This window comes from Pteropus alecto, unplaced genomic scaffold, assembly GCF_000325575.1.
Source record: "Pteropus alecto unplaced genomic scaffold, ASM32557v1 scaffold143, whole genome shotgun sequence".
Lineage (NCBI taxonomy): Eukaryota > Metazoa > Chordata > Mammalia > Chiroptera > Pteropodidae > Pteropus > Pteropus alecto.
Window position 1 is genome coordinate 3,008,327 of NW_006434828.1, and position 15,244 is coordinate 3,023,570.

At 53.1% G+C, this 15,244-nt stretch overlaps 1 protein-coding gene across 1 annotated transcript in view; it reads left to right on the forward strand.

The window, feature by feature from the left end:
* Positions 1–6: 6 nt before the first annotated feature.
* ASB1 (ankyrin repeat and SOCS box containing 1) overlaps positions 7–15,244 on the forward strand; it is a 41,403-nt gene continuing 26,165 nt past the window's right edge. Inside the window, exons 1-5 of the mRNA XM_015587841.2 lie at positions 7–166; positions 1,934–2,080; positions 3,962–4,264; positions 9,217–9,602; positions 10,707–11,898. Of these exons, the coding sequence (XP_015443327.1) occupies positions 108–166; positions 1,934–2,080; positions 3,962–4,264; positions 9,217–9,602; positions 10,707–10,834 (1,023 nt within the window). The 5' untranslated portion in view covers positions 7–107 and the 3' untranslated portion in view covers positions 10,835–11,898. The remainder of the gene's footprint in view (positions 167–1,933; positions 2,081–3,961; positions 4,265–9,216; positions 9,603–10,706; positions 11,899–15,244) is intronic.

Genomic DNA, 15,244 nt, shown 5'->3' on the forward strand with positions numbered 1-15,244 from the left:
GGGCCTGCGGGAGCCGCGCTCGCGCCGGGTTTCCTCCCCCGTGGAACCTGCGTTGTAACTAACTGCCAGCTCGTTAGCCGATGCGGGTTCGATAGGACCCCAACTGTATGCCCAGGACGTGGGCCGCGGTCCGGAAAGCCCCGCGAGCCGGCCCCTCAGCGGGCAGGTGCGTCCCCATCACGCCACCCGCGGACAGCGGTAACGCCGTTCCCAGCGCGCGGTCAGTGACACAGCACGTCCCGGAGGAGGCAGCTCTGCCACAGTGTGATTTAAGCCCACCACCCAAAGTAGCCATCCGACTTAGGGTCTCCGCCTTGGAATAGTCCCGCGACGCAGATGTGCATTTGCAGGGGACGCAAATGCCGGGGTTCAGGCGAGGTTCCCTTTTAACCTGTGGTGGGAGTCCCTCCTTGCTGCTGTCTGAATTCGCCCCGTGTACCGAGTGCTTTTATGTGCCCTGGACTTAACACGCTCAGCTGTCTCTGGAGAGAGACTCTTCCGAAGGGTTTCTTGGACCTTAGTAATAAATATTACTCTAATTCTTAACTGTGCTGCATCTTAAGATACGATGTTGACTTGGAGACCCTTGCAAGTAGCACTTGGCATCCATCCTTCCATCCAACTCTTTATCTCTCTGTTCATTCAGCAAACATTCATGGAGGACCTAGTATTGGCTGCACCTTGCTGGGGCTGGGAACAGCCCAGTGAACAAGTCAGACAAAGCCCCTTCCATTCTGAGCTTTGGTTGGTATTGACTTTGACCCCAGGGACAGCCAGGACCTTATGGTGTCTGGGGTCGTCATCTCATGTGAGAGTGAGGGATGGTATGAGAGGTGTTCAGCCGAGAAGAGAGAACTGGCCCCTGCCTCCCAGCACAGAAGGCTGTGGAAGAAAGGTCGGCTCCGCCCCGTGTCCGGGGGCTCTCTCCATGCAGAACCATGTTGTTATTTAGTGTGTTGCAGGCGGGGGAGGGGAGGGGCCACGGAGATGTCCTGTTAAAGCTTAAGGGCAGTGTCGGGTACTTGTGTTGTCACTGGCGAGCCCTATCGGAAAGACGCAAACTCGAAGTTATTTGGAAGGATCTGGAACTGGGGAAGAGAAAGCTGCATGGAGCTGGGCCAGGTAGTGGGCGGAGATGAGGCCAGCGAAGGGGCAGAGAGGAGAACTTAGCAGAAGCCCCCGGCTCCCACGTGCCTACATCTGAATCTCACCCACTCCTCTGAACTTTGGGCTCAAACTGTGGGGCGATGACTGTGGAGGGTGCGGTGGAGGAGGGTTGGGGTGGCGGCCCCAGCATGCTCCTTGCCTCCTGCCTGTTCATCTGCAGGTCTGGTTGTGGGATTAGCTTGAGTGACCCATGTGTCTGTCAGCCACCTGCCGACCTTGTGTTTTGCCTCTGCCAGCGGGCTATCAGACCCTGGAGGGTGAGGGAATTCAGTCAGCACGCCCATTGGGCTATGGTTGAGTCTTGTGTATGGAGGGTACTCAAGAGATTTGATTTAAATATAAAAAGTGACTTCAGCATCAGAAGGAGTTGGCCTGCGGAGGGGCGTGCTTTACAGCTGTGCTGGGTCACACACTAGGACAATGTGGTGTGCGGAACTCGGTGCAGGCATTCTGAGTTTATTCTCCTTCCTTGTGCTCCTGAGCACCTGTGTGTACAAAACCTTTGTTTTATTTAGGATCCTCTATTATTCTTAGTGGCTTTGGCTCACCATCCCCCATCCCATCAATGTTTTAAAAATTGTTGTTTTTTGGTGTCAGGCATGTGCTAACTTTCATTAAGGGAAACTTTGTATATTTTTCTGTGCTCGGAAGTTTCCGGAGCTTGGGAATGATTCGTCCTTGAGAGGAAGGGGTCCTTGCAGATGGCGCGCCCTCCTGGTTGGTGTCGGTGAGGTTTCCGGGAGCTGACAGGGGCCCCTCTCTTCAGTGCAGGTCCTAATCTGAAGGAGTGGCTCAGAGAGCAGTTCTGTGACCACCCGCTGGAGCACTGTGAGGACACGAGGCTCCATGACGCAGCCTACGTGGGGGACCTGCAGACCCTCCGGAGCCTGCTGCAGGAGGAGAGCTACCGGAGGTGAGCGTCTCGGTGGCCCCGGCTGGCCCCGGGCTCGGCCGCGCGGGGACATGGCACGCTGCTGTGCGGGTGACGAGCCTGCTGCTCTCCACTTCAGAGGACAAGGGAAGACGGAGGCTGAGGAAGCCTGGGCACAGCTGTAGGAGACGCCAGGTCGTGTGGACAGGGAGACCGGTGTTCAAGTCCAACTCTGTCATTTGGCCTTTATATTTTCTGGCAACTTCCGTCCCTCTGAGTGTCCGCTTCCTCGGCGTTACTCCTGAGGCAGCGCCGTGACCCTCTTTAGTAGTGGGTGGCCATGCCCCTCGAGTGTCTCTTGTGGCTCTTTATCCCAAGCCGTGCACGTCCGTTCTCCTTCCTCGTTTATGTGGTCTGGTTGCCCGCTGCAGGTACAGACTTCCTGATGTGCCCTGATGTCCTCCTGCAGCATTTCTGGGGTACCCTCCTCTCTGGCTTCTCAGGTTCTCAGTTGTCTGCCTCTAGGGTCTGGGGCCAGCCGTCCCCTCACCCAGGCATCTGCGGGTGCCCAGTTTCTCGTTCCCTTCATCGATGGTGCCCTGCTGGCTCGGGCGCTTTCTTCACATCCGCAGAGCTGCGCTGTTACTTCCGTCACCTGGGGCTCCAGCTGGGTCTGAAACTCACCTGTGACCAGAAAACCCTCGTCTTTTCTTTCTGTGCCCCATTGAGGGCTGGGGTGCAGCGAGTCGATAACAAACGCCTGTGTGTCGCTATTGCATCTAACGCTGCTTTTTGTGGCTAGTTCCCGAGGGACGATGTCTAGCAATACAGAAATGGGTGCCCTTCTCTCTTCCTGCTAACGTCTTAGCGTCACCCCATCAGAACAGGTGTCAGTCTTTGGGAAGAGTTCTGAATGTCCACAAAGGATTTCATACAGAGACGTCGGTTGAGTTATGAGTCCAAAGAAAACCTTAAACTTACAGACATGACAGTGGGAGAAAATGGCAGCGCAGAGAGTTCGGCCGGGTCTCAGACCAGTGCTTTCGCGTTGCTTTTCCAGGCACTTTTTTCGTTCCGTTTTACTCGGGTTCGGGGACTCCTGTTTCTCCACGGAGTTTCCGGTTGCTCTGTGTCTCTCTGCTGATGTGTCCTTGGAGCGTTCCTTGGCCTGCTTGGCCAGTGGAAGCCAGTTCACGGCCGAAGGAGGAGCCTTTGGCCCACAGTGTGTCTCTCGGCCCCTGTCGCGGTGGGCTGGACTCCCAAACGTTCAAAGCTGCCTTGGGAGCTTGAGGGGAACTGCACCTCCGTTGGTGACATGGTGGGGCATTGGACTGCATGGCTGTGGCATCCGTTGACAGGGAGTCGTGTTCTGATTGTCACTTCTCATGTGAGCTGAGTCTGGGCAGTGTCCCTCTGCTGCCATGGCCGGGAGCGTAGGCCCTGTGCGGCCTCAGCGATCTCCGCAGGGTGCATTTCGTGCTGTGTCAGATCAGAGGGATCGGGGTGTCACCTAGTCCCAGTGCGTCATGCAGTGTCTGGCCTTCAGAGGTCGTAGCTGGTGAGAAGGGCTGGGCGCCCTGAGCCACTTACCCAGTGAGCGTGCCGTCCTCCTCAGGCGGGCCCTTCCCCGCTTCGGGGAGCAGAGTCAGGAAACGTGAGATCGTAGCTCTGGTGCCCATCAGTCTACCTGTACCTCGAGCGTCTTCATCTGCAGACTGGGCTCTTAACATGCACACGTCCAGCAGAGTAAACACGTGAGGGCGTTTCACAGCATGGGACACAGGTGAAAACCACTGAAGCAGAGGGTGACTGTTACGAGCTGACCTTCTGGTCCGTAGCCTCAGTGTGGGGGTGGCAGAGCAGCGCCCGGCTCCATTTCCTGGCCCCGCCCCCACTGCCTGGCCCCTCTGTGTTCTCTCGTAGCCGCATCAATGAGAAGTCTGTCTGGTGCTGTGGCTGGCTGCCCTGCACACCGCTGCGCATCGCGGCCACCGCAGGCCACGGGAACTGCGTGGACTTCCTCATCCGGAAGGGGGCCGAGGTGGATCTGGTGGACGTCAAGGGACAGACGGCCCTGTACGTGGCCGTGGTGAACGGGCACCTGGAGAGCGCCCAGATCCTCCTCGAAGCCGGCGCCGACCCCAACGGAAGCCGGCACCACCGCAGCACCCCCGTCTACCACGCCTCTCGCGTGGGCAGGGCCGACATCCTGAAGGCCCTCATCAGGTCAGTGCCGCGCGGCCTGGTCACCGCGGGACGGCGGCGTCTGCCGCTTCCTGCAGCCACGTTCTCATTCCGCGCTATCTGTGTTTACTCTCTCTCAAATTACACTTGTTAGAGCATTTGTCTGTTTTGTTAGTCTTTTTAGAGATCTACTTCTTAGCTTTATCAGTTTGCTTTTTCTTACTGATAAACTTTCTGCTTTTATCTTTATTTTTTCCTATTTTCTTTTATGTTTTTCCTAACTTTTTAAGTTGAATGCTTTTTCATTTTTTTCGATTAATAATGTAAACATTCAAGGTTATTAATTTACCTTTGCATATAGCTTTGGCCACATCCACTCATTTTTTTTCTTCATTTTTAAATAGGTGTAATTGTCATTGGTTTCTTCTTTGTTCTTATAGTTAAGGAGGAGAAAGTTTTAGTAAAAGTATTTATGAACTTCTAATTTATTGTATAGTGCTCAGATAATATGGGCCATCTAATTTCTATTTTGCAGATTCCTTAAGTTTTTTTTCAAACTATTTTTTGATCGTCGGACCACATTGTTGTGGATGCTTGTAGCAGAGACCACGAGTGGCATTTGCACAGTGCAGTATGGTAGCCTCAGTTATGTTGTTCAGAGTCCCCCTCTCTGTTTTCACATTTTAACCGTTGGATCTGCGCCAGATTCAGAGAAGTCTGTTAGTCTCTAATCACTGTTGTGCTTTGTCACTTTCCCCTTATATTTCTAGTACTTTTTGCTTCTTACATTGTGATACTAATTGAGCTCATAAATATTCTTGTTTATTGATTATGCTTGTTATCAATACTTTTTTTTTTAAATGAAAAATCTGTTGGTTTTTAATCTTTTAATCTTCGTGGATCGAAGTGATTGTTTGTGTATTCACCTTTGTTATTTATTTGCCTGTCCAAGATTCTTTGTTTTTTAATACAGTTAACATTATTGCAGTAGCTGATGTTAGGTCTATTTCTGTTATCTTTCTGCTTAACTATTTCTTTATTTTATATCTTTGTTTCATGATCTGTGTTTGCTTTCCTTTTCTATTATTTTAGATGGTTTATGGTCGTATTTTAATTGTACTGATGGTACAGTGTTTTTTCGTATTTGAACCAGACTGTGATTTCATTTTCTGTGTCTCCGGTGACTTCAATCTACCAAAGACGCCTTTTTTCCCTTCCTTACCCGGGAGACAGTTCCTTCCGTGGTTGGAGAGAGTGGTTTAGGGAGCCGGTTCTCTGTGGAGAAGGACTGGGGAGCGGTTCTGCTGCCACAGGCTGCAGTGGGGCGGTTCTCAGGGCAGGGCCCTGGCACTGCGCAGAACCGGGTTTCTAAGTTAGGTGCTGAGAACGTAGTTATTCTGTCGAAAGTTTTAATATACTAAACGGCTGTGAAATTGCCTTTTGGGAAGATAAACGAGGGTGGGTTGCCTGCTGTATCAGAGGGTGATAAAACTATGTTGCTTTTCCCCTTCTTTTTAAGGATTTCTAGTCTGATAATGTAATCGGCTTCAGTCCCATATTTTTGCATTTTGGAGAATGTAAGTCATTAATTTGGAAATGTGTTGAGTAGGATCAATCGGTGAAATTTCATCCCGGTTCCAGAAATCCTTGGGGCCTTTTGGTCAGTGCATGATGCACAACTGGTAAAAATTAACTTCAGGCACGGCTTCCTGAAGCACACACACACGGGCCCTTCACACACGGGGGCCGCTCACACACGGGGGGCCCTCACACACACAGGCCTTTCACACACACGGGGGCCCCTCACACATGGGGGCCCCTCACACACGGGGGCCCTTCTTGAGAAACGCCACTGAGACATCCTGTCCCTGCACTGGAGCACGAGACGTTACTTTTACAGTGAGGTACCAAGAACAGGCGTTAGTCTGTTGAAAAGTTTTCTGTGTTCTGAGTTATTAGATAAGTGAGTCGGAAAATGGGTGACGTGTTAATTGCTGAGCAGATAGCACAGTCTGAGCATGATCTGAGCTCAGCTTCTGCCTCCTGTCATTTCCTCATGGGCAGGGCTTTCTTCTGTCACTGTTGTAGTTTGCTGTCTCTCTGCAAGTCAACCTCTGTTGCGTTCCCTGTCCGTTCCCTCGGTATGTGTTACTGATGTTTTCATAAGAAAAGGATTGGTATTTCTCTGTGTGTCAAAGTTATGTTGATTTATTGAGTTGTCCCAATGATTCCTTGCCAGTGATATTAAAAGCAGTGGGGGAATTTTGGAAAATACTCAAGATTAAAATTAACTGGATCCCATCCAGTATGCTTTTATGAGTGGATACAGGGCTGTCTTTCCCACGGCTCAGCTAATGCCAGGTTGTCGTACTGCCCCTAATTACAGACATTTTGGAAGACAAACCCGTTAAGAATAAGGAGGAAAAAAATCTCTGCTTGAAATCTAGTTCTCTTTTTCTTAGTTGGTTGAGTGCGAAATGAGGGAGTTTCTGCTTGGTTTGGTGTGTGTTTGCGAATGTTTCTCTCGTCATCCCAGGATGTCTTAGAGGATGGCGGTGTTTGCATTTGTAGCGTCTGATGAGGCTGCTTGGCGTTGGGGTGGGGGAAGCCGATGGTCATGTGAATACGTGGGCCTGTGTGCCATCCTCCCTCCCCGCCCACGCTGCCCAAGCACTGCAGGGCTGGTGCCGGGGGACGCGCCTGCACACACTCGGAGCCGTGCTGGGAAGACATGATGAGGCACGCTCGCCGGGGCCGGCCATTGTCATGCAGGCTGGGAACGGCGCGGTCCCCTCTGCCCTGGACCCCAGTCAGGCCCCGTCAGCATTACTTCCTACAAATTGCCTTTTCCTGATTCAAGAGAAATCTGCGATGACGAAACCGTGAGGCACTGCAGGACTGGCTGGGCCGTGGCGCTCAGTGCCACGCACGTCAGCAGGTGCCGGTGTCTGCCGCTTACCGAGACACCGAGAGGGATGTCAGCTGGTGCTCCAGGGCGGGAATCTCCTAGGGGTCAGGCCATGCCTTGCCCTCCCCATCCTGCCAGGCCGCAAGTGATTTCAGTCTTCCGCTTCTGCCGATGTTTACTCTGACCTTTTGGTTAAGGGAGTGTCTGCCAGGCTTCTCCAATGCAAAGTTATTCTTTTCCCTCTAATTATCTAATTAGACAGTATTTCGTGGAGAGGTATTTTGCACCCATGTAAATCTATTCCTTATCAAATTTTTAATTAATTTTTTTCTGTTAGGCTCACAGTTTCCTGTGTTATCCAATGAGTTATTTGATTATATTGTTAATTGATTTCGATGCTCAGATTGTCTCAGATTTGGCTCCAGAGACCCCGGCAGGCCAGCTCCGTGCCTTCTGACACGTCCCCATCGTTCTTTGGACAGCCTCTTACTTTCTCATGTGACAAGATATTCCAGGCTCATCTCGGACTTTCCTGTCTCAGCCCTGGAATGGGTCGTTTCTCCAAGGAACCTGGTTCCTTTCCGTGGATAAGGCTTTTAGAAGCTATGGTCGGACACTGGCAGTGCTCGTTGCTTGCGGGCGTCTGTTTGCAGGTGACGTACACGCGTTTCCGTCTGCATTGCTGTGTCTGCTCACGGCGACAGCCGGGGTCGACCAGATGCCTGCACTCCAGTTCGGCGCCACAGGCTGCTCTTGCTGTTTTTCCTTTCCAGACTTACTGTTCTCTGTTCTAACAGCGAGAGACCTGGTTCCCCACCCTTCACACGTGTCGCCTGTCCCCCACGTGTGACCAGGCACCTGTTGCTGCTGCCCACCCCACACCTGCCTCCTCGCCCACCCCTTGGCGGCGCTAGGTCCCCATGCCATGCAGCAACCCCAGCAGGCACCTCTTCACTTGGGCAGGACGCCGCCCCCAAGCCAGGTGTCTCCCTGCCGTGGCGAGCGGCCGGCCCCTGCGCGGAAAAGCGGACCCCCGCCATCCAAACCACGTTGCTCAGGGGGCAGCTTCATTTTATAACTTGCCTCATGCAAATTTTGAACGTTTCCGTTAAGTTTGTGCTTAGCTGTCTCACTTTACGTTTGAACTTGTTTTTGTTTGTATAGACGAAGGCTGTCAGTTATATAGCTTGCCGGTTTAATAAATTCCGTTGTTGCTCGTTAGTTGTATTTTCATGAATTATTTAGGGCTTTCCAGATGCAGTCATATTTTCTGAAAATAGGAAGTTTTACAGCTCTTCCTTTCCAATCTTAATCAGCCAATTATTTCTTCTAACTGTTCTAATACCTTTATTTAAAATGCCTTTAAAAATAGTGGGCCAGAAATCGGGAGCGTGCGTCTTGCTCCAGGCTTTAGCAAGGGAGCTGCGAGAGCTTCCCCATCAGGTAAGATGCTGACTTCTGGGTCGAGGGAACACTTCTTACCGTGTTACGAAAATACCCATCACTTCCTATTTTTTTGAGTATTTTTAAACTTGCACAAGTGTTGAGTTTTATCATATTCCCCCCCTTTTGTTTTGCGTCCGTAGGGATAGTCACGACGTTCCCTGAGCTCTGTGAATGTGACAGGGTATGTTAATGGTTCCCACACTGGAACTGCCCTCGCGTTCTCGGAATAACTCCCATGAGGCTGTGGGTGTATTGCTCGCTCTGTTTTTGGATTCTCTTTGCTCACATTTCATTGACAATGAAGCTGATACTCAGAAGTGAAAATGGTAGTTTTTCTTTATGGCGCGGCCTTTGTCAGGTTTTGGGATTATTGTTTTGCTGATTTCTTAAAGCGAATTTGGAAGTTTTTCTTCTTTTAATAGTTTAAGTAGCCATGGGATTCTCGAGTCTTTAAAGTTTTGAAAGAATTCTCTCAGGAATTTCGTTGCGTGAATTACAGATTCCTAACTAGGGTCTCTCCTTGCGTCGTGACCTCCGGTGGCCCCCCTAGTGCTCACGGGGTTCGGGCCCATGTCCCCAGGGCACCGTGGAGTCTGTTGACTTCCATCGTCCCCTGATTGTCCCCTTGTCTCCCCTGTAGGTACGGGGCCGACGTGGACGTCACCCACCACGTGACCCCTGACGTCCGGCCCCCCTTCTCCCGACGCCTCACCTCCCTGGTGGTCTGCCCGCTGTACATCAGCGCCGCCTACCACAACCTGCAGTGCTTCCAGCTGCTGCTCCAGGCTGGGGCGAACCCCGACTTCAACTGCAGCGGCCCCGTCAACACGCAGGGCTTCCACAGGGGCTCCCCCGGCTGCGTCATGGACGCCGTGCTGCGCCACGGCTGCGAGGCGGCCTTCGTGAGCCTGCTCGTGGACTTCGGAGCCAACCTGAACCTGGTGAAGTGGGAAGCCTTGGGCCCGGAGTCCAGGGGGCGACGGAAGGTGGACCCCACGGCCCTGCAGGTCTTTCAGGAGGCCAGAAGTAAGTGGCCGGGCCCTGTTTTGCCCTGTAGTTGGTGTGGGTCAGTTGAATGAACCAATGGCAGCAGTTAAACCCAAATGACACTGGGACTGGGGCCCGGTCAGAGCCCTCAGTGAGGACCAGGGACTTCTCAGATTGGGCTTTTGTTAAAATTCTAGATGCCGAGAGTTGACACCAAGAAACTTATAAGAGGACATGTTTTCGAAGCTCCTGGAATTATATTGTTTACCCCTTGCTCTGCTTCGTGACCCCAGATTCTCTCGCTTTGTCTTCGGTGCCTTCAGCTCAGTGCGAGCTCATCCGCCAGGGTTCCCGCTTCCCTCTTGCCCTTCGGGATTGTGTGAGGCCATTATTTTGGATTGTGCATTAAGTCTGATTTTTGCTGGAATGAAGTCCATAGTTGGCATATTTATGAAGAAAGATTTTGCTAACGAATTAATAAATTGTTAGCCAGAGGCTCTGCAGTTGCCGGGGCTCGGTCTTGTCCCAGCCCAGCCTTTCCCCCAGGACTCAGAAATTGCCCTCTGCAGGCCATACGCCTCTGTCACCTGCCCACGCCCAGTCCCCTTCCTGCCTGGGTCTTGAGCGCACCTGAATCAACAGCCTTGTCCCTAACCTTGATGTCTCACAGAACTTTGGTTTCTCGTGTTCGTATGGTTGGATTTCCTCAGACCAGTCAGTAAGACGCGGCCCCTGTCGGGCCTTACCGGAGGACTCAGTTCACGGCCTCTCGGAGCCAGACTGGCAGAACGAAGCTGCCTGCGCTTATGCCTGTTTCGTAGGCAGAGACTGGCTAGGCTTTTTCGACCCAGAGCAAAATCGTCACTTGCCCTCTTCATGTATTGGTTGGCTTGGCTCTCCCAGACCCCCGTGGGGCTTACAGTGGTCATTCATAGTTCTCTGTCCAGGGAATTACATGGCCCGGGTCACAAGGGCTTCATGCCCCACGGGTGGAGGAGCAGATGACAAGACCTTCCTTGCCAAGCCCGCTCTCCCCACTGCAGAATCGGGAGACGGCAGGGCACCGCGCAGTTCGGCCTGCAGTCGCTCCAGGAGAGGGACTAACCTGCGTCTGTGTCCCCCTTTCCTCCCACTGCGGTCCAGGTGTCCCAAGGGCCTTGCTGAGTCTGTGCCGTGTGGCCGTGAGGAGGGCTCTCGGCAAACGCCGGCTCCACCTGATTCCCTCGCTGCCGTTGCCAGACCCCATGAAAAGCTTCCTGCTGTACCAGTAGAAGGCGAGGACGTCGAGGAGGAGGAGGAGGAGGGTGGCCCTGGAGGTGACCCCGTGTGTGACCCTGTGTGTGTCCCCACACCGACTGGGCCCTGTTGAGCTGCCGGTGAAGAGAGACACGGCCGTGTTCTGGTCGGGGCTCCGGCTGCGGCCGTGGGGCATCCCACAGCCCTTGGGTCCTTGTCAGCTGAGAGGCTCATACAGACTTAATTTTGTTCTTCTTCACTATCTCTGTTTTGGATTTTCACAAGTTGCATAATAATGAAGTGAGTGCAAGTATGGGCTGAGGTTGGAGGGCTGCTGATACTCCCAGTAAGGAAGTCTTCTAGCACTTTCCAGAACTGTGCTTCTGTTTATATTTTTACTTCTCAATTAATTGTTTGATTCAAGCCTTCTAATACCTAAACAAAAAGGGAGTTTTGATAACAGAGTACAGAAACGCAGTTCACGAACTCGCTAGTTCCTTTCCGTGCTCCCGGGGTGAACACGTGGCATTTGTCATACATACACCCTTTCCTTGTCAATTCAGTTTTCTCTCCTTGTGGTGGGAGTATCACATTCATTGTCTTTATTCTTGGATGGTTTCCTGGCCACAGGGATTGGCTGTGTCATCTCAAGGTCAGTACTTGCCGTCGTTCAGAATCTAGAGCGGTATCCCCCAGCGTCCCACAGTGCTGTGCCTGCTCTGGTACTAACTCTGCCTGGCGCCGTGCCAGCAGGTCCCAGGAGTCCTTGGCCGTTTCACTCTGGGGAGCGTCCAGACAGTGATCGATTTGGGGAGGCCCCCCCGGACACGCCAGTAGTTGACTGCCTGCGTTCGGACTGAGGACCGCCCACAGCATCCACTGCCAGCCAACAGAAGAGACCTCGGCGCTCTCTCCAGGCCCTGCGTGTCCCAGGGGAGGAGACCTCTTGCCCTTTGGATGGGTCCAGGCTCCCAGGTGCCTGGTGTACAGTGGAAGGAACATCTGGGACGGTTGCTTGGTTGCTCTCCACTTTTTGGACCTGAAGTCTTGGTGGTGGCAGAGAGCAGTGAGGTCAGAGGTCACCCCAGCCTGCCTGATGGTAGGTGAGAGAGCTGAGCGGGTTATCGTGTGATGTGTGGGGCTGCGGGCTGGCTCGCTCTCAGTCCCCGGCCGTGCAGCCTGGTGTGCGGCTCTGTCGGGGGAGGTGACATTCCAGGTGGTGCTCTTTTCAGGGAAACCGCATCTGGTCATTTTGAGGCCTCAGACCAGGATCTGTGGCGATTCTGACCTTTGGAAGTGTTCAGAGATGGGCAGATTTCAAACCGTGTTTAGGTTTTCTGTACTGAGAGGGACCTGATTTGTGACAGATGAACTAACGGTAGAGGTTTATTTAGTTATTAACATCATTGTGTGTTTTAGCTGACCAGACAGACAATGTCTGGTCCTTGTCTTCTGTGGCTCGAGGGTGCAATCGTAAACCTCGCGTGTCGCGGTGGGCTCTGTGCTGGGAAGCCAAGCTGACCTGTGTGCACAGGGCTGGGCCCGAGGGGAGGAAAGGCCCGAGGTGATTCAGGGGACGGTGCAGTCACGGGAGTCTGTGCAGTGTGACGAGCTGCATGCTGCTCCTGCAGGACCGGGGCCCTGGCTGGCCAGGTGCCTCCAGAACTTGGGGGTCCGGCCACGTCGAGGCCAGGGGGTCCTCTGAGAGGAGAGGAGCTGTGGGAGTGGGCGGCCAGCTGCTGCAGGAGCGGTGGGAGGAAGCGCTCTGCCTGCCGAGGGGGGCGCTGCGAGGACTTGGAGCCGCCCACAGGCGGACTGGGCCGCTGGCGGGCTTCTTGTCATTGGAAGTGGGTGAGCAGTGGCTCATCGCCTTCTTGCCAGGGCTGCGGGAGGCGACTCAGGAGAGGGCGGCTCACTCGCTCTGAAGCCCTTCCAGCACGGGCCCCTCTCGGGCCGCCCTCTTGGCCCGGGTCCTCCAGGCCAGCCATGCAGACTTGCTGTGGCTCGGGGGTGGCCCTGCAGGCTGCCGGCTGTGGGGACTGTTGTGCACAGCCTCTCTCGGGCCTGCCCCGGGTAGGAGGCTGGCTATGTTCTCAGACCTGGAGAGCAGCACCTGGCAAAGGTGCCAGTGTGGGAGTCCACACATATGGGCGGGACCTCCAGGCTACAGATGGTCTCAAGCTCCTCTGCCTAGTGGAGCAGGTGTAGGGCCTGTTTCGAGGGGTTGAGCTGCTTTCCAGGGTCTCTCTAGAAGGAGACGCTGGGCCTCACCCCGACCTGGCCAGGCACTGTGACGGGGAGGGGAATCTGGAGAGCGGGCCTCCCGCTCCGTCCCCGCAGTATGCTGTGCGGGGCCGGGGCTGACCGCCCCCTTCTGGAGGACAGGTCGGCTGCCTCAGTCAGCCAGTGTTTAGTGCTTTTTCCAGAAACCCAGGGACTTTGAGGTTCAGCCTAGTGTGAAACTTGGTAGCTGCCAACCGGGAATGTGAAGGCAGCATGATGCGTACCTGCTTCCAGCCATCCCTGCTGGTTTCGAGTGACATTTATATTGTAGAAAAGCTCCAAAATCAGACCAGTGACAAACCAAGCAGTAACTCGGAGAGAAGGAGAACTCGCATTTATTACGCGCGGTCCCAGAGGAGCTGGTGCTCTGAAGAACCTGGGCAGCCAGCTCAGTTGCAACATTCCTTATATACAAGAATTTTACACAAGCTGATTGGTCAGTTCGAACTCGAACCGTTACAAATGGCGGTAATTGCTATGCAGATCGCAAGTAATAACATCGGAGAAGGATGGGAGTTGCTAAGTGTTACCGATGGTTATAAATTGTTACAGGGAGCGGGAGCTGCTGAGGGGTACACACAGTTACATTCACTGCTCAGACAAGTGGGACGAGGTGCGAGTGAGCTCTGCAGTGAGCGCTTGCACGCAGCAAGCACATTTACAGAAGCAGAGCAAAAGGCTGATTAGATTTTAATGAAAATCCTGAAATTTCCTCTTCATTCCCCCTTTTTGATGCCTGTTAGATTCTTCATAGGGCATCAACCTTATGATTTCCTTCTTGATCTCCCGAGTTAGGGACTGGTCATTGCACTGCATAAGGGTCTTTGCTGCAGCGTTTCTCGGTCATGGCCTCTGTGAGGGAGGTGATCAACAGGGCAGCAGGTGGCAATAGGCAGGGCAGAAGGAGGCAGGCACTGAGGAGGAGCACGACTCCAACTAAGGTCGTAAAGCCTCTGAGGGTAGAGAACACCTCCAGAGAGGCTGTCGGGGTCCCATCTGTGCCAGACTCGCACCGGCACATGTGCCAGTTCTGTCATCTGCTTAGCAAGATCTTCAGCTGCCTGGCCCTGGGCCTCTATCTGTACACAGCTGTTGGTGAGATCGAATTTCCCACATACGCCTCCTGCTGCTGCTAATGACAGTCTAGAGCCAACCTGTTCTGGTAGATGGCGTTGCTCACCTGAGTCTGGATGTGCCAGGGGGGTCAGGGCTCCCCGGTCTCGTTAGGAATGATCTCTAAAACTGCCTGCAGTCGGATAATTCAGTTTAACATGTAAATCGGGGTACGGTATCCCCAAGATCCATCTTTTGCCCAAGTGGCAGGCCCATAGTATTGGACTGTTGGTTCTGGGGGCCACTCATCATCCCTCCAGTCCCCTGTGTGGAGCTCTCTTTTACCCTTTGCAGGGACTGTGGGACCGGGTGACCAACCTGTTCCCCTTTTTCAGAGGTAAGAGGATAAGGAAGGTTTTATCGTGCCAATTACACAGCTTCTTTTCCAGATTGTGGGGAGGCGGATATAGGCCGTGCTCCCACAAATCCAGGAGAGCCCACGTGGGGCTGCCCAGTCTCGGACCCTGCCTGGGTTATGCCAGGATTTAGTTAGCCCTGGGACTCTGGCCAACGGATTTCTCTCTTTTCTGCTTCCCTGCCACATGCTTTGTCTGGAGGTGGCATTATAATATCGTTGACCTGAGCAAATTAAGTTTTTGACTAGGCGTCTGAGATTTTCTCCACCTCTGGCCAGGCAGTATTGTCCTATGAGAGTATGTTCTAAAATCCATTGACCATCCTTTGAGGTGTGTGGGGCCGTTACATCTGGCATTGCCTGGTTGGGAACCAATTCATTAGCTTCCCATGGCCATGTCCCACTAGAGTTCCCCCCGCATACATAGCAGGAAGTGACATTCAGGGAGTGAGCTGTTCTTTCAGCCATTCTGAGAAATAAGTTTTCGAATGATTGTGATGATGGGGTAGGGATTGTTACTTCCTTGAAGAAAGATTTATAACCCTGATAGACTTGGGCCGAATGGGCTAGTACTTGACCTCTAATATGAATACGAATTTGAACATAGGGATTTAGCCCTGTCCCATCAATGCCAAGTGTTAATACTTCTCCGGAACTCCAGCGGGCGTTCAAGAGGTTGGTTACGATTAGCTCT